The following is a 22939-nucleotide window of genomic DNA, read 5'->3' as shown; positions in this document are numbered from 1 at the left end:
AAACATAAGTGAATGGCAGTGGTGGAAAGAGTACTGAAATATTCAACTCAAGTAAAATGACCACTATTAAACTAGAGTTTACTCCACGAGAGTAAAAGTTACTTGGTTAAATTTTTAACAAGGTTGGGGTTCTTTTTTGTGTAGTGCAAAAAGTTCAAGGAGATACAAATGCCACTTTAATTGTTTTTAATTACTCGTGTAGTGTAGACTACACCAGTGTTTTGCAACCTTTTTTGAGCCAAGGTACATTTTTTTCATTGAAAAAATCACAAGGCACACCGCCAAACAAAAATGTTTAAAAAATGATACTCTGTAGCCTATATTAACAATTTAGTAATTCTTATCAAAGTGTCTTAAAGGTACAATATGTAGTATTTATGGGTTTATATAACCCAAAATCCACTTTTGTATACATATTATGTGCTCCTGCATTGTCTAGTCGCTGTATAATAGTTTTTGTTTCATTTTCGTAGTGTTTCAAAAAGTCATGTTAAATAACATGACCGCAGACCGCGGTTGCATAGCCACTGTTAGCAGCGAGACGCCATGTTTCTACCGGAGCCTGTAAGGACAAACGCGAGAGAACAAAACAAGCGTCTCTTTACTTGTAGCGGAAGTCCCGCCTCCTCTCTCTCCGCTTCGTCTGCTACGGCCGCGGTAGCTCGCCCTCTCCCTCGCCTCACGAACCTCATCTGCTGACACGGAGAAAGACGACGAGGACGACATTTGACCAGCTGCGGATACCGTAGCGCTCAGGGAAGGGAGGGGGTGAGCAGAGGAGCAGGTCTTTGTTGTAAATTTCAGCCTCTCCTCTAGATGGCACTATAAACTACTTATTTCCCCTTTAAATATTTATATCCATATTATTTGCAGATAATTAATTATTTGTTTTCAAAAATGTTTTTAGACCAATCAGGTGAAATTGGATAATTTCCCACAGCACACCTGACGATCTCTCATGGCACACTAGTGTGCCACAGCACGCTGGTTGAAAAACACTCGACTACACGATACTATACTATACTGCACTAGACTATACTATACTACACTCTACCATACTACACTGCACTACATTCTACTATACTACACTACACTACACGGCACCATACTATACTACACTACACTACACTCTACTATACTGTACTACACTATATTGCACTACACTACACTATACTACACTACACTCTACTATGCTATATTATACTATACTACATTACACTCTGCTATACTACAATACACTACACTACTCTATACTACAATACACTCTACCATACTATACTCTGCTATACTATATTATACTATACTACACTCTGCTATACTATACTACGCTACACTACACTCTACTATACTATACTACACTACACTCTACTATACTACACTACACTACACTGTGCTATACTATATTACACTATACTATACACTATGGAAAAAAACAGGAACAAGTAGACTGAGGGGCATTTTGAGTTATTTACATAGCTTTCCATCAATGTCTAACACATGGAAATCTGAAAATATGTTTAAGATGTAGCCAATTGAATGTAGGCACTCCTCAAAGTGCTTTAGGGAGAAGTTTAGCCTCAGGAGAGTTGCTAAATCATTAGCATCACAGTCAATACTTCATACGCAAAGGTGTGTCATTCACACATTAATTGAGCACACCAAGCTGGTTTGTTATTCATATTAATAGCAGATGCTCACATGCTGCCGTTACAGCTTATAATACTATTATATGAATTTGGTGTGGGTAACATTTGCATTTTAAAACAACAATACTGAGCTAGCTAATAACAATGTAGCCACATAACGTTCTGAAACGCACAATGGATTATTACAAGACAGGTCTAGCATGGAAAAAAACATTTTATAATCCCTGTATGTGACTTTGAATGAACACTAACGTAACATAGATTAATGACGTTAATGAAAACTCACCACATAAGAAGATAGAATGTCAAAAAGAGGTTCGGGGTGCTTTATTTTCATCGCTGGCGTCATGTCGTCATCTCAGAAGTAACTCCCGTCAAACTCCAAATGCTAATGCATTAGCATAAAGTCCGCGGTAGCATGAAGTCAGCTAGCATAGCAGACATGAGATAGGCGTTGGTATGACCAGAGGCCTCTGTCTTTGTTAAGAAGTACAGCTAAATATTTAAGCTGTAACAGCCACCATTTAGTCCTGCAATGCGTTTTTCCTGGTCCATTTAGGTGAACCCACACATAGCTTCTTGAAGCATAGCAGTGAGGCAACAGCTGCTGTAGCTGCATATTAATTAGCCATGTGTTTCCTCCGTGAGCAGCTGTGACCAGAAAATTAAAAGTACATTTTACTTTGGATAATATTTAGAACTATGAGGTCATTACTGTTTTTTTTTTTTTTTTTAATGTTAAAATATGTATAAAGAAGAGAAGTATGAGTTTGTTGCAGCAGGGTCTCTCCTCTCAGTGTTGGTGTGCGTGACTGCCCTCTACAGGCTGAATATGAACTGACTCTGGGGTACATGCAGTACAAGTACATGCCCAGGATCTGTAGTGAGGACATTCATAGACATAAAGCCCCCTACCCTAACCTTAACCATCACAACTAACCTAACCCTAAAGTCTTAATCAGTGTTTTTTCCCCACCATGTTTTCACTGAGCTTCTCAGCACAGGATGTGTGCAGAGATCACTGACTCATCATACAAACACATTTCATTTACCGTAAACAAAATCTCAAGTGTTAAGTGTATATTTCCTCCTAGGATCTCCTCCTAAGCTACGATGCTTGGGAACACACACACACACACACACACTGAGGCCAACAGGAAGTGGTATAGCATTTATTACATGACTTATGACTAGGTACAGTACAACACAGAATAACACATGAACACATGCTGAAAAGGTCATGCCGGGGTCAGTTTTACAAAGTTTCACATGGTGAGCCACACGATAATGACACAATACGAGATTACACAGCGTTTGTCAATGATGGGAGACGTAGACTAAAGGAGGCTGGAGTTACGATGAAGATCTGGAGTGCATGGACTTTTTTTTTTTTTTACTTTACCTCGCTCTCAAATGCTACTAGGACTAACAGGAAGTTGCCACTATTGTGATTAGACAATTAAGAAAAAGTAGTTTTTGGCACATACTATACTGGCCATAAAATGTATAACCCAAGAATTAATGATTTGAGGGCTCCACATTCTGCAGAGGGAAGCTGTTAAAGGTTATATCTCTATACTCGTCATCTATGTACTGTATATAAATATATATATATGTGAATGCGTTTCCTTGTACATCTGTAGTACTGAATGTCACAGAGCACATAAACGACACACAGAAGAGGGAAACTTACATTTAAAGTACTACGTAAGTATAAAGTTCACATATTCTACAATTCTACGTCCTGCAGTAAATTCATCATGGGACGTCACTATTTCCACATGTATCATTTATAATTAAACATTAAAGTATTAGTGATTTTCTTTCACACCACACAACAAAGGCACCGTGTATACAAATTAAAAAAAAAAGAGACAAAAATGCTTTTCTCTATTAAAGTAACGTTGCAAAAATTGAGGTTCTTCCACGCATGTTTTTTTAAGTGTTAACATGGGACCGCGAGACAATGGTGAAGCCATTAAGGTGTATGTGTGTGTGTGTTTTCATGTTGATGTTTGAGTGAAGCAGAGATATGTAACTCATCTACTGTGCAGTGTCTCTCTCACACACAAAGCCTCAGCAGAGAAGTGTGTAGTGAAGTGTAGAAATCTGCCAGGCTGCACTGAGTCGTCACAGTGTGAGGAGACAGGGGACGTGAATCCACGGTCAGGTGTCAGGTTTGAGTCACGAATGATTTTTAGATGATAACTCCTCATAAAGTGTTTGAAAAATACTGGCCATATCAAGTCACGGGTAAAAACAGTTGCAGCACAAACACACACACAAGAACGTGAACTGTAAAACAAACATCAGACATACAATGAGATTTGACTCGGACCAAAGAAGCCACAAGCCTGGATGTTTATTTCACAGATAAAAATGGAAAAATGGTGTGATTATGATCGCTAAAAATGGTCAGTCACAATAAAACTTTTTTTAAAAGGTCACAGGCTCCGACAAGTGGTTTATGAACATTCACACATGGGATTTAACAAAAGTAAAATAAAAATAAAGGGCAGCCAAACATGCTGGGTAGTTTGGCAAAACAATAAAAACATGACATGAAATATGAAGTATTTGTAACAGCCAGCATCAAAAGGCTCATTCGTCATCCTCCTGAGACACTGCCATCTAGAGGCTGAAACTGTGGTCATCCCACATTGACCATTTAATTTTTACTGGCATTTAGTTCACTTAAATCTGATTTATAACTGTAATGATACTGACGAGGTAATACTACTAATAATAATAAAACAAAGATTAGAGTTAATTCTTCACTTGTGTGGAGCAGTAGTCACTTGTTTCACCTGTTTCTCCCAAATTAAAAAAACATTCACATTACATTTCGCCAAACTGAGAACCACACGAGCATGTACGCTCTGTGTGGCGCAAGCAACCTGAACACATGCTGATTTTCCCTCTTCTCGCTGAATACAGCTCCTGGACGTGATGTGGTCAGACATCCCAAAACACAGCGGCAACTTTCTGCCATAAAATGACTTTAGTGTGGGTGTTATTCTTCAAAATGACAACATATGTACACAATCGGCTCTGACTGACTCAGGGAGGAAAGTAATAGAGGAGTAACCAGTGGATTAAAGCTCAGACCCTGCATCTACCATGTGCTGCTTGAGGTAATAGGGAAATGTTCAGTTAGCCTGGCAGGCTTCCTGTGTGTCTCTGTTAAGGCTAATCTTTTAAAAGTATGGCTTTGTGTTTTTATGTTTTTTGTCTGCCTTTGTGTCCGAATGTGACAAAAGTAAAGAGTATAACGCGTGTTAGTAAAAAGCAGATGTTAAAGAGAACAAAAACATTTAAAAACACCTGTCTATAACACAGTGGAGAATTCACACACTGATAGAAATCCAACTAAAGCCAAACCACTGTCCTAAAGGTTTGGGCACTTGAGTGATGAACAGGCACTGCACATCAGAAGGAGAACACAGGCAACGCGACCGTGAACGTCCAAACCACTCAAAACTCTGACGCTGTAAGGTCTCTCTGAGTTAGAGGTAAGTCTAAAGATAGAAGACTATTTTAAAAGCAAACTGATAATAAAATTCACCCAATTTCACCGTGTGCTCAGTCTGTACCGAGCCACTTCACTCGGAGCATTAGATGAATCACTCTTTAATGAAGAGGCAGGGGCTGGCACACTTTAGTCTAACTCTACTCTAATGTAATGAAAAGTCATGTTAACTGACCGGGAAGCCGAGCGTCCAAACTCCAGACAGAAATTTGGACCACTCTGGAGCAGAATACAGTATTCTGATTTGTCCTTAATACCCACCAGCTATTGTCCCCCCCCACCCCACTGTAACAGAAACCACCACAGAGGTGTTTTTCGCGTACTTTGGCAAGGTTTTTAACGGACGTATGTGGAAAGATTGATTAGAAAGTAATAACATAGTAATAGCTACTGATTGTTCCTAGGTCTGAACACTAACTTTGTTGGCAGGACTTACAGCTGGTGTGATCCCACTTCCAATTAAAGACTGCGGTGTTTTTTTTCCTTCTCTAAATGACATTCAACACTACAGCAATCAGAAGAGCCAATGTCCAAACCCTGCTTTGGATTACTTGTCAGACTGAACAGGATTGCAGCATTTAATTCTGTTTAACTAGAACAGTGTGATAAAAAAAAAAATCAATATGTCTTCGACTAGAACTAAAACAACATGAGATACATAAAGTCTGGTCCTTTAGAAGCTAGGCTCCAGCTCGTTTTCATTTAGAAAATTAAAAATCTCTGAAAAACACAAAAACTGTCTGAGTTGATGTCTCAAGTACTCATGGTCAAAGGCAGTTGCATAAGGGGGCCAGAGACTTATAAAACTGTTTTCATGCTTGAGGCAGATATATGTTGGATTCAGAGTAATGAGTCTCTGGCTTAATTCATCACATGGCTGCTTGGCACTGTGGGTTGGTCATCTTCTGGAGCAGAGGGATCTGTGGGACGAGAGGAAAGACTGATAAAGCCCTAGTGTTCAGCGCTGGCTGGAGACGAAATGACTCAGTTACAGACTTTCTCCATATCTTTCTAAATAAAATGTGAGTTAAACATACAATTCAATTACATATCACTGGGTTCACTAGGAAAAATAATCTTTGAAGCGTCAGCACCATCTAAAGGCCCTGGTATACTTCCTCACACGTCGCATGCGCTGAGGACCCTGGTGTACTCGCTTGTCAGGGTCCTGTAGTATCTCACTTCACCACCGGGTGGCGGTACAAGTCTGGACACAGGGAATAGGATGCATTCCTACCAAATAAGACAAGAATTATGCTACAGCTCTCCACATGTCGGGTTTGAGTCGGGGTGTCAGCTGGTTCGAGGGTTGCCAGGTCGAGGCTCGGGTGACTATCCTGTGGGACTACTTCTTCTGTTGTCAAAATGTTATTTCTGCTTTCTGCAGGGCTTATACCCAATGTGATCTTTGTGCATGCTTCCAAAAACTGGGCTGGGCATTGATACAGCAATTTGCGTCACGTGAAAGGTCCGTGTTGGGTGCACGGAATTATACCAGGGCCTTAAAGGAGTCAGTATGACCCCGTTTATACCTCATATTAACATCTGTCCTGGGAGAAACTCATAAGTGGACGCTGTTGAGTTGGATGAGTCTCTTGTGATCAATTCTCACTTCTTTGTGCTGTGTGCACATGGCTGTCTTTTTTCCCTTGTTTTTAACAAGTTTGGCTGTACAGATGTGTCTCTTGTCAGTGGGGCTGTCTGTGCACGTCTGTGTCTGAACAAACGGCAGCTAGAGAGAGGAATAAGAGTCGAGAAGAGTAAATCAAAGCACTCACTCCTGCTGCTCTTGCATTGAATACGATCTTAACCATTAAGGGTTAGAGGACATCACCTGAGCAGCCGTCCTGGTGATGGATTTTCACTCACAAATATTCACTCACAATATAACAGAATGCGGCCACATTCGTCCCCAAAATGCATTTGAAGATGCATTGTACATATCATTAAGCCGCTATGGTTACATATGTTAGCAAACCGTTGCCTTTTTCAATTATCTGCACTAATGTTGAAAGTCTTGTTAGGAAATTCCCTGATGAGGTGAATAAAAGCCAACAAAATGGGGTTGTGGTTTGGCAAGATGGAAAATTGTTGGACACCAGAGGGGATTTTTGATCTACAAATTGAAGCACTCATAGCTCGATGTGGGGTCAGTGAAAGCTTTAGAAGGGGAGGTTAATGGAAGACATGGAATATTAGCATTTTCTCTCACCTTAGTCAGATCCACTCCAGTGAGGGCGTTGACAGAGACGGGGAGCTCAGCTAACAAACGGGTCACCTCTCCAGTCACGCGGCTGGAATCTCCACTCAAAATGACAATCTCGTTGGTCTTGGCCAGAGGTGCAGCCACCTTACCAGCAATCTGATATAAACACACAAAAAACAGTAAGCATCCGTTCAAATCCAACAAATCTAACTTTCAAGATAATGCTAATGTGTCTTAAAACTTGTGTGCATGTGTGACACAGACCTTGGGCAGAGCCTCCAGGACCAGAGCTGTCTTGGCAGCCTCTCCATACTGTTGGTAGGCCTCAGCTTTCAGCCTCATTTTCTCAGCCTCTGCCTTTCCCACCGCTTCGATGGAGGAGGCCTCGGCCTCACCGACACAGCGGATCTTCTCGGCCTCTGCCTGCGCCGTGAGCACCTTCTTTGTCCTGGTGTTGATTTAGAGAAGCATCAAAAGGAATTGTTAATGTTTACATGTAAAAGCAGGAGATCGTCATAAGTACTACACTACGTGAAATTAGCCAGCTTTTTAAAGTAATTTCCGAACAGAACCATTACACATAAATGACTAGCGGAACTCTGCGGTGCAAACCCGAGGGGAGAAAACTGTGGGATCCACTCACTTCTGTCCCTCAGCCAGCTGCTGCATCTTGTAGGCTTCAGCCTCAGCAGGTCTCTTCACAGTAGCAATGAGCTCCTTGTCAGTACGATCGATCTCCTTCTCCTCAATGGTGATCAGCTTCTTCCTCTGCACCACCTCGATTTCGATCTCCTCCAGACGGATCTTCTGCTGCTCTTTGGCCGCCTGCAGCTCGTATGCCAGCTGAGCCTCTGCTTTCTAGTGGAGGCAGGACAGGATTTTATCGTTTCACTGCTCTCATGTTTGATAATGGAATACAGTACATATTCAGGATTCTATCTATTATACCTTTGTGTTCACTTCCTGGTTGAATGCAGCTTTCTGCATTTCCAGCTCTCGTTTTGAGTCTGCCATTTTTGTGTCAGCCAAGAACTTAATATCCATCATTTCTTTCTTACACTCGGCTTCCTGTAAGAGACACAGTAATGACAGGTGGATGGGTTAGGAAATGTTGTTGGTTTCCTAATGCAATGGCGAGAGAAATGTTGTGCTTTAATTGCTCATGTTTTTAGATTTGATTTCCTCTTGAAGCTCCTCTTACCCTGATGCCGGCATCTCTCTCTGCCTCTGCCACTCCAATGTCTGCATCCCTCTTCACTGCAGCCGTCTGAGTTTTACCCAGTGAGCTCAGGTACTCCACTTTATCGTAGACATCCTATCAAACATACCAATGTGGGCATACAGTACAGTCCAATCATTAGGTGATAACTGCAACAGGAAGTAGATATTGCAATAATAAACGCATAATGATGTCAGGTTTTCATTTCTCATACCTTGATGGTGAAGCTGAGGATCTCAATGCCCATGCGACCAACATCAGGTGAGGCCACCTCTCTCACCAGGGCAGCAAATTTGTCTCTGTCTTGGTAAATCTGCTCCACAGTTAGGGTACCTAACAGATAGAAACTGTGGTTAGTGCCTTCAAATCAAAACAACTACTTGTACAATCATCTTTCTCATGACTTAACCAGGATATACACAGACGTTTACACAAGACAGAATGCTTACCTCTGTTAGGGGAAAAAAAAAAACCTTTAACAAAAACAACAATCACATGAACAGGGAGACACTGACCGAGGATGGCACGCAGGTGACCCTCGAGAGTCTGCAGGATGACGCTTTTGATCTCCACGACGGACTTTCCCAGGAACTGTTCGCAAGCATAGCCCAGCAGTTCATTCTCGGTCATCACCTTCACCTGGTGCCAACATGGACAAAGATTGGTCAGCTGAACACACAAAGACAAACAACAGGCACAAAACAAGCACAAATACAGGTCCACACAGGTGTGGCACACATCAAATCATGATGTATGATGTATACTAATCAGTTATTATACAGTGAACTTAATGTTAGCATTATTTTTTGTCCTTGTCTGAAATAAATCATCACAGTGGCTGTAGTCACACACTTAGAGTGGACAACAGAATCAATATTAGCAGACGCAGACACAAATTAGACTTCAAACCTTTTTGGTGAAAATAAGCAAGGCATGTATATACATGCAAACCATTTGAATTTAACATGGCTCAAATACAAGGATATAGAAAAAGAGAGCTCAATACAACATCTAAAATCTGTTTAAATGTAAAAGAATTAAACAAGACAATTTCAGAGGCAACATCATCATATCAATAAAATAAATTGTTATTAAAAGGCAATGTAATCACAAGATACACACAGGGGCATTCAGTGACAGTACACAAGCTCACTTAAACAAGAAATCAAAACTGTAAGACAGAAGGTCTTGAGATATGTACTCCACAGGAGCTGTAAGAAGAAAGAGAATGAGCTGGGTCCTTAGGTGAGTGGTCTGCACATGGTTTTACATTTGCAACATGCACTCAACAACACAATGTCAAAAGGAAATGGCCATCATTCCACAGACATGTTTACAAACAGAAAAGGCTGCAAACCAGCCACACGACCTCACACAGGCCAGCAGGGGGAGCCATACTGTGGCTGAGAATGTGTGCAATGGTGGTGTTTGGCCCTTTACTGTGATCTGCTATTCCAACCCCCACCCATTCTACTTAAGGCACCACCACTGCAATACTGATAAAGCAAACAATAAAAAAAATATGACAGAAAAGAACATCAGCAGTAGTGTTTAGTTACAAATGTTAATGTAACTCATGCTGTTCCTAAAAGGCCAGAACATTATTAGAGGTGTGACTGAACATATGCACCTTATTAACAGTTGATTCATTGGCAGGAGTAACTTATACAACAATAATCTACATTCTTCGGCTTGATGCCTTGCTCTGAACCTGAATAATTGTGTGTTCTTAACTTAAGTAGGAAGTGCAACCCCTGTTGCCATGGGACACACACACCATAATGGCTGCGGCTTAGGTTGGACCAATCAAACAGTGGCATGATGAGCCGTTCTGTGAAGTGAACTGTGTGAGACTGAGGGGCTGTTTGGCTCCAAACAGTAGGCTCATTGTCAGCATGCATGTAGGGAAAACTCAGGGTAAAGGAACATTGGCACGTCTGCGGCTAAAATACAGAAGTGATCATGAAGAATGTTTGAAGTGCAAAAAAGACAATTCTAGCATGCTGACCTAAAAGGGAACTGAATAACAACAGGATATCATTTAAAATGGAAATACAAAAAAATTTACAAATTGTTGAAGAGAAAATCCACCAGAATGTTTTTCCCCACTCATCTAGTCAGTATTTGTACAGGATATCCACTGTGAAAGTGACACAGTTTGCTGTTCAACTGCTATTTGTAGCCGTTTGTGTTGATTATCTTTGACCATCTTTGTTATCGCTCACCAAAAGAATGGTTTACTGTGTCTCTAACATAGAAGGAGACTGTTCCCAAACACCATGTTCTTGTTGTCTTGGTTCACTCACAGTGACGGAGCAACAATCACTTAGAAAGAAAACAGTGGGTGAGTGGAAATTGCAGACATTACTTCTTTAGCTTGCGTGTAATTTCACCCCCACCAATCACTGTTCTTTCAGGCCCCATACCTCCCCTTGGTAACTGTGTAGAGCAAGGCTGTCAGGCAAACATGTAGTTCCAGTTTTGAACAGGAACTAATGGAGCCAACACCCCCCTTTAATCAGTTGGTTCGCAAACCAGGACATGCACCTGCGGTGAGGCCGGATGTTGAGTAACGATGCACATAACACTGCCATGCAGAAATTTGTGTAAGGAATGCCAGGTGAGTGTTAAAAAGACAATTTTTGTCAAATTATTTCTGCTAATATAATGGATAAATTAATAATTTATCCATAATAATTAATTATTGCTGATTTTAAAGCATCATGCTTGCACTATATAGTGCATTTTATTTCAAGGAGGATTTTCTCTTGACAATTTACAGTTGTCACACTTCATTTTGGCCGTGATACAATCTGAAGCTGTACAAATCTGGCTCTTAACAGAATCCTTTTCCTGTCACACCAAGACAACATTTATTCAAAGACAAAAAGGATAACACTGGATCACAAAAAAACATGAAACAACCGTGCAGCTCCTGTATGGTTTCATTGAAATTAATAATGAGGTTGTGTGGCGTTTTCGACACAGTGCTACTCTTCGTCTACAGTTTGGCAAATAATGCTCAACTTGGCAAATTCTGCCCTTGTTAGGAAAAATCATGCAGAATACAATTTGACCCAAAACATGTGTGTTTATCTGCACACTTCTTGACCAAAAATACAGGTGTACGTCTTAACTCGAGCCCTCTGTATGAAATACCGACCTCTGCTGTGATTATGGGGTGATGCCAGAGAAAAGAAGATGGTGAGGGAAAGGGTAAGTGGAGTCTGAACTGGCATTCCCAGAAAAGTGTGGTGATTTACCTGAGCCACCCCAGTGACAGTAAGAGCTACACCCTCCGCTGTCTCTACATCCTCACACTTGGGCTGCAGGGTCATAATCTCAAGCGTTATCCTGTGAAGAATGTGGAAAAATATAAAATAAAAATTGACATGTTCGGAGGGAAAGCAAATGAAGGGAAGGGCCTGAACACAAGGAAAAGAACAGGACAAAGTGAAACCATTCACCCAAGGACTCCAGATCACCAACAACGGAGCAAAATGAAATGCTGCCCACGACCCAATCTCATAAAGTTTCCTTCAAGGTTATTTTCAAATCAAACTTCAATCAAACAATGCGTTGAGTTCCTTAAATCATTTTGCAGCATTCATTAGTGACCCCGTTGCCACTAGTAACTCAGAGTTCAGCTTTATGGCATGTTTGTGGCAGCCGATTGCCTCCTTTTGACTGCAGAAGAAAAAAGCAATGAAGATGAGAAAAAACAAACAAACACAGAGACAGTGTTAGCTTATTAGTTGAACCGTTTTCCTCAGTACTCCTCGGTCTCGAGCACCAGTCACTGCTTTTTTTAAGGGTCTTTTGAAATGCATTACCTGAGCCACCCCTGTCACATCCAGGGGCACGCCCTCCGAGGTTTCGATATTCTCACAGCGACAGAGGATGGTCATAACCTCCAGAGACATTCTATGCAGGCAGGCAGGCAGGCAGCGGGAATAGCGGAGGCAGAACAGTGAGTTGAACAACAGCCGTTAGGAATGTCAGTTACCAGGAAGAAGAAAATGTGAGAGAGAGACGGGGCAAAAGACAAAATCTCACTTAATATTTTACTGGTTTTTAGCCCTTGAGGCTAAATCATGTGTAAACATTAAGCTGCTGAAAGAAAACTAGATCTGTCAGAGCTCCAGAGCTAATCATAACGTTGGTTAAAAGATGTTTTTAAAAAGCATGGACAGCGTAAATCAATAGATAAAAACTCAAGTCTGTGTTGACAAGACTCTTCAGAACCCAGTGACTCTCCAAGATTACATTTGTATGGAGATTAAACAGGAATGTCCTTTACAAACAATCAAATCCTCAGTTTCAATCATGCTTTGGCTGAACTGTTTATGTGAGGTCATGTTTTGGCGCTGATATAACAGCAAGAGCTGTTCCTTTATAATAAACTCTGACTTGTCCTGTGGGCTTCAGAGACAAAGATATGGGAGACGGACGGCTGCAACAGTTGGAGAGAAACCGCCCCAGATGAAAGCTCCGCCTCCCCTTCCTTTCCAGAAGAAAATGGATCAATGACTCACAGGCCTGGACATTAACATGATTACTGCAGCACGAGCGGGAAGCTACACTCCTTCCTCCTGTCTTCATGATGCTGTCCAGCTAGTGGCTCATGCACACAGGGCTTTCAAATGGTTGCTACTCTGAAGAGAAACAAGAACATCTCTGTTTATCATCCAAGAAAGCAAACTACACATGCCCCACATGAATATAGACAAGGATACCTGGTCGAAATGGTCATTAATTAATCTCTTCCTACATCTACTTTATTTTGTTGTCTAGCTCTACACTAACGTTTCCAAGCAACTAAAGACAAGAGAACAGCACTTTATGGAAATTTTTAACAAGAAAGACAAACAGTCGTGCCTAGACAGACCGACAGACAGAGCAAAGCAGGTTAGTAAAGGAGATATCCTTTAAAAACAGGATTTCCAGAGCAGAGACAAGAAATACAAACATGGGTGAGTACATTTCAGTGTACACAAACTTGTTTTTCACAATAGGTTGGGGCATTTCATTAGAGAGGACAGATGAAGCATAAGAGGGGAGCAGGAGAGATGCGAGGCAAAAGGTCGCAAGTAAGAATCAATCCTTGCGACCCCAAACAACTGAGGTGAAAGTGGTTAAATAACTACGCTACAGAAATTAGACATAATTATGAAATATATGAAAAGTTTTACTCTCTAAACGCTGCATCAATACTGGCCCCAAAACCAGTATTGAAGAGGCTCTAACAATTTCACATAATTCCAGACAGTTCAGTCTAAACTTGTGATCACATCATGAAAATTGATTGACAGGCCAACGGTAGACGCACTTTAGAGGTGACCTGAAGCTCCAGTGGGTTAATGGTCAAACAGAGTCAGTTTTTTTCCCCCGTTACAGAACCAGACTTAAAATCACACACAATCTTTTTTTGTTTTCTGCTTTCAAACTTGAAAGGAGAACGATACAAGGACAGTAACTATTCATTATATTTTCGAATGGTATTATACACATTTTATAAATTTTTACCTTTTAAGTTATTTTTGCACAGTCCTTTCAATATTTTGTTTGTTAACTTTCACTGACCTCAGTGGTATGTACTGTATCATGTCTTTATCTTTTCACTTTTTCTGAAGCTGATATAAATCAGCAGAGCAGCCATGTTTACACATCTGCTAAAAGTTAGCTTTTAATATCAATGTTTGAGTCAATTCACCATATTTATCTTATTCTTCAATGGATTATTTAAGAAGGAAAGAAAGAACAATGTACCTCCTTTATTAATGGACTTTATGAGTCCCACTCACTTCTATGTCAGATATTCAACATACAAATAGACAATGAAGAAAACAAGAACAATTCTTATTTTACATTCATTTTAAACCTATACAGTTGTTTATATTACTCTGATTCACATTAAATGTTGGTCTTTTTTCACAAAGAGCTATGTTATGTCCCTCCAACAGGACTTTAGCATGACAGAAATAACTGAAAAATGTCTCTTAAACAGACCACCGAGGGGCACATATTCTCTTCTGTTCAGGTTCGCTACCCTCTCTCTCCCTGTCGGTATCCTCATCGGACGTTTAACTGCCATGGAAAACGAGCGAGACTATACCAAAATGGACCGAGAGGGATAAAATGGATTTCGTCACTTGCAATTTGGCGTCTCTCCGGCTCTCCACTTCAGATGTAAACGAGCGTAATGGTTGATCGAATTCGTCTTTTACCAGCAGGCTAAAGTTGCTAAAGTCAGACCCACAGACTGTAGCCTGTGAGCTGCTGCACTGATGCACGTAAACAGTTGAAATGAAAGCAGCTATTCCCTTTTCACATAGTTTGGAGTGACACATCGTAGAAGAGTAGTTTAATGACAAAATGCGTATCTGCTACACAAAATGCATAGAGGCATATGCATATGTACACTGTAGCGGAGACTGGGAGGGGGTACAACGGACGGGCATCCCATCGACGTAACGACAGTGAGGTAAATGCAGGACGCAGAGCTAACAACATCACTGCAATATAAAATCATTTTGTATTGTTCAAATTGTAGATTTAAATGTTTACTACCTTTTACTGTTTATTGTAAAGGATATTGAATGTGCTCTGCAAATAAAGCTGCCATAACTTGCCTAATGTAAAACATCCACACATACTATGTAGACATGAAACATGAAAAATAGAAGAATAATTTACTCTCAAATTCTTACGAATAAGTTCAACAACATGTAGTTTTCCTCTTTCTCCTTTGTCTGCAGCACTCAGCCAGTTATCTTTAAATAAAAACGAATTCCTCAAATATAAATTGCGAAAGGCATTAAACAGCTACACTGCACTAGCAAGCTTCTTTTAAAGAACTCAATTTTACATTTGGACTATGGAGCGTGCAGTTTATGTCGGGATGAGGTCAAGGATCAGTTCAGTCATTGGCTCAGTTTTTTTCATTTGATCCGTTACCAATAAAAACAAACTGAATACCACCAGCCTGATATTGACATTGCACATGATGTAAAAAAAATATGAGCAATGATATCTTGTGTGAATGTTGTGATATTGAAAACTGGCATCTAACGAATGCTGCTGAAGAAAATGGGAAGACTTAAGCCTGAACAAAAGCAGTGACTGATTCATTAATCTGGAGGGAGGACTGAAAACAGTTAGATTTTCTGTAAGCAAGTAACTATGCATTTACATTTTTAAATTCTAATGTATATATTTACTGATAGGCAACATGAAATAACACTGTGTCTAATAAAACATATATAATTACTACTTATATTACTATGTATATTTGCTTTTACGGGGCAGAGGACCCTTGATTCTTTCCTAGGTTAAGAATGGTTACATGGTTAGTGAATAGTGCTGAGCGGATTGAGCAAAAATGTATATCACGGCATTTTGAAAAATTTTAGAATGGTATTTTTTTCATGCGCGAGCAATGAGTTGAGTGTTCAAACGAGGGAGTGTGTGTGTACATCTGCTTGTGGTTGAGCGACAGAGAGCGAGCGGCGCTATTGAGTGCGTTTGTGTGCATACATTATTAGTACTCTAATACGTAAAGTGGTCATCGCTGCAGTTACTACCACAGTTACTTCTTCAGCTGAGCCCTTATGGAATTAGATTTTTTTTTTTTTCTTATATTTTCAAACACTTTTGACGAAGCAACTGGAAGTAGTCCGGCTTGGAGTCGCTGTCTGTCTGGAACTCGTAAGTAAGAACTTGTACGTATCTTATGTTTGTTAAACGTTAGATTATGTTGTCGGATGTCGATACCGGTTTTAGGTATGAACCGATACACCGCCCAGCACTAACAGCGAATGGTGATAAGTAGGAATTCGGAGCAGAATTAAGTCTTTTTACATTTGTGTTAAATTTGTTTTGTGAGCCTGATGAAGATTCTGCCTGTCTGACATCTCAGACTCCATCCCTCTCTGAAGGACCTTTGAGCACTTTCTCTGATCCGAGGCCAGAGCAGACATTTCTTACCTCTGGATGTCAGAAATGAGCCACCAGGCCCATGACCAGCCTCCAACAACATACGTCTTCTGGTCTGAGCCACAGCAGCCACCTTTGGATACAGATACAGATAAATCAATGTCAATCAAAATACAAAAAACAGACAGTTTAGATCCTAGGTCTAATGTAGGGCTGGACAAGAAATGAATAGCAAATGAGATGTCATTTTTCTTATGTCGACATAAGTATTTATAAATTATGCAAACACACTTTAAGATGCAACACATATAATGACCTGGTTTATTAAACATATCAGTTCTAAATTAGTTCTAAATGAGCAAATATTTTATCATGAGAATATGTTAATGATTTAACTTATAATTTAACTACTTTGACAATCAATTATGAATCACTGGTGAATATTTTTCAACATTTTCTGCATTTCGTGGATGAAGCACATTCTCTATTAAGCAAAAAGCAAACTAACAGATTAACTGATTCTGAATATCTTATCTTATCTTATCTTAATGGTTAGTTTCAGCCCTATGCATTTCCATGAGCCCCCTTTGGAGTTATATTGTAATTTGATCAACCGTATCCCTCACTGTAACAGAATACTTTGTTTTCTCAAGCCAAGCTTCTGCGCTCCAACAAATGCTTCATCTTTCTTGATGCTCCTATTGACTTGGAGCTCAATCAGCCTTGTCAAACGGTGTGTCACATGGTTTATCCGACTGTGGTAATTCACATGATTTATTGCAAACCAAGTTGCAACACTTTGTTTACATCATATTTTAACGTTCAATTACAACTCGCACTTACAGTATTTTACTGTAGGGACATGCAAAAGCCCAAACCACAGAGGCAATGTTGATACTAATGTAGATAGTAACAAGAGTTTAAAATAAAGATCAGATCTTTATAGATGAGATGTAAGTTATGATATATCAGTCCTACTCAGTGGCCTCAGTCTGATAGTTTGATCTCAAGTGCAAAGTGTGACATTCCCAGCTGTCACCTCTCACTGACGGACAGAGGGGGGGAGGAGATGGACTATCTACTATATAAAGGGTCCCCTTCTGAATGGCTAAATGGCTTTAATAATCACACTGAATTAAATAAATTGTACAACTAATTTTCATGTTGGCATTTTTGCCTACTTAAATCCTGACACCTGGATCATAAGCAGAATGATTACCATGAAAACATTATTAATCTAAGTATAATCCAATTTATACATATTAGATGGAACATTTTAATAAACAAATGCAAGAGGGACAGGCTTTTACTTATAAAATTTACCTCACTGCTGCCAAATGCCATTGCTAACTGCAGTGGTAGGCAGGGAACATAAAGAATACTTGGAACGACACAACCATTTTAGTCACAGTTGCTCTGGTCCACCATTGACATAACTGAGATTCCTGAGTGCATTCACGTCTTAGTGGAGGGGAGGGGCTCCATGCAAATGAATGACATTTTAAATCCACTTAAAGAAAATCCCATCTTTAACTTAACTTCTTTGATGCAGGATTTTGTTGGTCAAAAATGAACAGATGTACTTATTTTACAATAGTTCTGAGAACAAAAATCTGGCTTTGACACAAGCTGTGGTGACTGATGCACTCTTACAAAAACTTTCACAATGGAAAATCACAAGCGGTTTACGTTTATAGTTCATCATTGACAGGAAACTGCCACAACAGATTGAGCATGCCAGCTATCATATGACCACAAACCTGCCAAACCACATTAGTAAACAAAGGCAATTAACAGGGACACAAGTAAGGTATTCCAAAAAAGTGTGTTCAGATCAATGGAAAATATAGTAACATGTCAAACTGTCCTGATGTATTATTTGTTTACATGAGTAATGAGATGGAAACTACTGGTTCACTGTTCTGGGATCTGATTCTCAGATGTTCTAAACACATTACAGACCATTTTTGATGGAAACCAAGTCCAGAGCCAATGGGTGTAACTTCTTTTTTCCTCCACTCATGATTATATCAATGATGGAAACTGACCAGGATCAATGTATTTTAATGTACAAAGATTATTATGTCATTATTATGTTTCTCCTACAATACAGTGCGTTTCAAGTGAAAGCACATCTGTTTAAAAATGTTACACAATGAAGAAAGTATGAACAGATGTGGAATCACAACTGACACACCAACCACATCACTGACAAGTAATAATAACAGCAATGATAATGACCTGGATATGAATGTAAACACGGACAATAGGTTTATTTGTCCTGAAAATAAAGAATTTTGAGGAGAAACTCCTACATGTTGCATTGTATAGTGTCTATGGAGTCGACAGGACATTTACAAGACGCTTGAATGGTAATTGTCCCCTTTACTCTGAATACTGAGTGGACGTGTCGACGGCTGAGGCAACGTAAACATGATTTAGCGTTTGCTTATTGATATAATACACGCTATAATATATATATATATATATATATATATATATATATATATATAAACTAGCATTGTTATTGTAACTGTTCAGTGTGGCTTTTCTGTCGTCGAAAAGCACTGGTTGGGAAGGGGCCTGAGGAGCTATAAAGCGTCGTACCAAAAGGAAAAAAACGCCGTTTACGTTACCTGAAACTACAAGGGCCTCGTTTGGTCCAACGGTGTGGCAGTTTCCCATTTTACCGACAGATAGAAACTGTTACTCGCGTCTGTTTTGCACATACACGTGAAACACGACCTGTATTCGCGACTTGGCCTCTTTTTTTCCAACAAACTGTTCGATATTCTCCACAACACTCGTACGGTTGTTGCTCCACGCCTCTATCAATGAGGTTTTTTCCTCCAAAATGGAGTCCATCGGCCGATGCACCAAGTGAGCTGTAATGAGACAAGAAGTTTCCGGTTAGGACTTTCAAAATAAAACACTTCCCGTGAACATGCGGTAGAATTAAATTATTTTGAAGAATACGTTGATCGATTTCTGCCCTTGTTTTCCTCTATCACTTAACACTTCCTCTCTGTGTCGCCCCTCCTCCAGCAGAGGATAATGTTTCACTGTTAGTAATAAAAAAAGGGCGTGGTTGTTTAAAACCTCTCACGCAGGCAGTGACAATCATGTGATTAGTGACTAAATAGCATTTATCGTCTATGGAAAGCGGTCCAGTGCATGCATTAATGCATAAATGACATAAATATAGAGATAAATAGATAAATTAAAGAATACATACATTAATTAATTATTACATACGGAAATAAATGAACAAATTAATAAAATAATAAATACATTGGTAAATAAAAGAATGACTACAGTAATAAATACAGTAAATGGATAAATTAAAAATTCATACATGAATTAATACAGTAATAAATGAACGAATGAATAAAATAAAAAATACGTTGGTAAATAAAGAAATAAATAAAATAATGACTAAATAAATACAGTAAATGAATAAATTAAATAATACATGCATGAATTAATTAATAAATACAGAAATAAATGAACGAATGAACAAAATAATAAATACATTGATAAATAAATAAATAGTGCATACAGAAATACTGAAATTAAATAAAATGTAACAATGTTTTTCAATTGTAGATTTGTATGTATTTATTTATTTCCTGATTTATTTATTTATTTACCCATTTATTAATTCTTTCATTTACGTATTCTTTCATTTATTTATTTATTTATTTATTTCTGTATTTGTCAATTAATTAATTCATTAATTCATGTATGTATTCTTTCTTTCATTTATTATGATGTCATTTGTGGTCCTCCATACACACACACTCCCGACCTTTGCAGAGTCAAAAATGCTGACATTTGACGACCAGTTTACATGTTGACGGTCAACATGGGGGACATGACTTTTTCTACGGAAACCCAAACAGCCTGCAGGCATTTGCAGGAGCAGGACTGCCTCTACCTTTAGTTTCTCATCCTACAAGGACAAGAAGCTCAGGCTCGTAATAATGATGCCCCAACAACACAGGCGCTGATGGACGTCTCTGCTTATGAGACAAACACCAGGGGCCCCCAGTTTCTTCATCGGATGGATCATTACAAACATTTACCCATAGCCAAGTAAACTGTGTGATATGAGAGAGAATGACATTGCTGCACCTCCTCTGTGCTCAGTTTACAAACAGGTCCATTCAACTGAACAATGGCCGCTCCAGCACTGGCAACAACGTCCTGAGAAAGTTTCAAAAAGAAAGAAAGAAAATGATTCAGTCAGACAATAAATGCAATAAAATAATAGCACAGTAAAAATAAAGATTACATACATCATACACGAATTAGCAAAAGAGATGAGACGATATGTAACATACATAATAGAAGCAGCTACAATATGAACATTTTGCAGGATATGAATATAGTATGTTTACAATAGGGTTTTGGAGACTTGCATGTCCATGCTGGGCCTGATTCTGGTCGTTAGAGTCGCTGAGTATTATTAAGTTACACACATCATATCGTGTTCCTACTATAAACTGTATATAAGAAATGTGCAGAGTGTCACAGTATAGTATTGTATAGTAAAGTTGCTCAGCCTGACTGATACAGTTGGTTATTCTATGTTTTGATCATGAAAGGACAATGCTAGTGACTTTTAAATGTGATTACATGGCTTAACCAGGCGTGCATTGTACCTCGTAAATTCCACTCGTCAGATGCCACGCATGTTGATACTCTTGTCAGCAGGATAAAAAATATTGTATTTTTCATTCCCAGCCAGCCTTTGACTGCCTGCAGCCACAGGAGGTGTTCACCTAATAATGTTTCGTTCCCAGAGTAGTAAACATTTTGATTAAAATGCTGACATGATAAATGTGTTGATCCCTTATGAATGAATGGTGAAGGAGGTCAGTGAATATCTGAGTGGGGCCTGAACATAACTGCAAAGAGCAGACAATGAAAGATCATTGATAAATGCTACTGTACATGCTCTTCTTTGCTGTTACATACTGTTTATTACAATGCATCATTACAGAACGGAACAAATATGCAAAACACTGAAGATAAAAGTTGTTTTTAAATTAAATTGAATAAGGAATAACAAATGCCCAGAAGGGAACTGCTCAGAAAACCCAGTGATACAGCAGTTTGCCACTCCTGCACTGCTGCTGTAAACACACAAATGGTGCTTTTCCATTGTGCAGTTGCACTACTTGGCTCAACTCTACTCTTTTTTTTAAAGGTACATTATGTAATAAATCTAAAGCAACTGGCCATAAAATCCTCCTAATATGTCACAGAGACTCAGGAATAATGTTCATATAACAAACTGAACTCACCAACAACAACAGTACAGCTAAAATATTAGCATTAAAAAAAAACTTTTGCAGACTGCAAATCATGTTTATGTTTTGAAATCATGTTTTGGCAGGTGGCGCCACCTATCGCCGTCTACCAGTCATTGCAGTCAGTAGAGTCTCGAACAACCACGGGTTGCCAGTTAAGTCAGAAAACGAAACCTAAAAGACCTCGGTATTTTGAATTTGAGTGTAGTAACCGTTTTTGGCCACATTCTTACATATGGCGACTTTAAATTTGCTTTTCCATTCGGGATGGTACCTGGTGCTTTTTTGGTAACTGAGTTTCAAAGCAATTTGAGCCAATACTAAACCGTGACATCAACAGACTGCCGGCCACTGACTGACACTGAGTCAAGAGCGTGACGTCCGACAACTATAGATCAGTTAACCCTTTTATGACCATCAAGATAATCAAGCTGTCTGGATTTGTATTGATTTTAAGGCTGTTTTATTGTCAAAAAAATGTTCAATGAGTAAGTGTTTCTGCCCCTTTCTGCTCCTTTTTCCAAGATAACTTTCACTTTCCATATCTGGCAGTTATTCAACCATTATATTAGGAATATGGTACTGAGTAGCTGTGCTTGTGAATCTTGCCTGCGATTGGACGGTCATTCTGTGGTAAGCATACGGGTGAAAAGCTATATTTCTTTGCTTTCCGGTATCCATCCATCCATCTTTTACTGCTTTATCCTCCACTCGATGACAGGATTGGTAACAGAAGGGTTAAAAAGACATGGTTAAAGAAACATGTGTTAATCTCTACGTTTAGCAAGGAAAATGTCTAAAATCTCAATATTTATCGGAAAAGTCTGGCATATTTAGCCACAGCACTGCCGAAAGCCGGCGATCATGAGCCAAATCACAACCCGTTCAGCTGTATTTCAGTTCAGTGATATGATTTTTCATGAACTGATTCTAATGATTCACTATCACCGAAAAGATCCGCTTTGTCCGTCACTTGTTTGAGTCGTAAGCGTCACAGCAGTTTCGCGCAGCCGTGCTGTGCCCGATACCAAACCGAGTCGAGTTGTGCTCGAACTGTATAATGGAAAAGCGTGAAAATACTCCCTCACT

General features: G+C 39.4%; 1 protein-coding gene across 2 annotated transcripts; it reads right to left on the bottom strand.

The window, feature by feature from the left end:
• Nucleotides 1-2847: 2847 nt before the first annotated feature.
• LOC310944421 (flotillin-2a) lies at nucleotides 2848-19351 on the bottom strand. 2 transcript variants are annotated; one of them, XM_083910202.1, is made up of 12 exons: nucleotides 19172-19351; nucleotides 16587-16668; nucleotides 11864-11954; nucleotides 9116-9239; nucleotides 8815-8933; nucleotides 8583-8696; nucleotides 8330-8449; nucleotides 8025-8239; nucleotides 7646-7829; nucleotides 7388-7537; nucleotides 6708-6907; nucleotides 2848-6095 (listed from the first exon to the last, which is right to left on the bottom strand). In XM_083910202.1, the coding sequence occupies exons 1-11, from the start codon at nucleotides 19218-19220 to the stop codon at nucleotides 6737-6739; spliced, it is 1419 nt and encodes a 472-aa protein (XP_083766328.1). In that variant the 5' UTR covers nucleotides 19221-19351; the 3' UTR covers nucleotides 2848-6095; nucleotides 6708-6736. The 2 variants fall into 2 exon arrangements, with proteins under 2 accessions (XP_083766328.1, XP_083766329.1); XM_083910203.1 differs by lacking the exon at nucleotides 6708-6907.
• Nucleotides 19352-22939: the final 3588 nt, after the last annotated feature.

This window comes from Microchirus variegatus (genome assembly GCF_963457635.1).
Source record: "Microchirus variegatus genome assembly, chromosome: 2".
NCBI classification, from domain to species: domain Eukaryota; kingdom Metazoa; phylum Chordata; class Actinopteri; order Pleuronectiformes; family Soleidae; genus Microchirus; species Microchirus variegatus.
Note: the sequence above shows the minus strand (reverse complement) of the source record. Positions and strands in the feature narration are given on the sequence as shown.

Coding starts and splice junctions, on each gene's coding strand:
- LOC310944421 (XM_083910202.1), bottom strand. CDS start 19,220: ATGGGAAACTGCCACACCGTTGGACCAAACGAGGCCCTTGTAGTTTCA. Junction 16,669..19,171: donor CGAGGCCCTTGTAGTTTCAG/GTAACGTAAACG, acceptor CTGTATCCAAAG/GTGGCTGCTGTGGCTCAGAC. Junction 8,450..8,582: donor AGAGAGATGCCGGCATCAGG/GTAAGAGGAGCT, acceptor TGTCTCTTACAG/GAAGCCGAGTGTAAGAAAGA.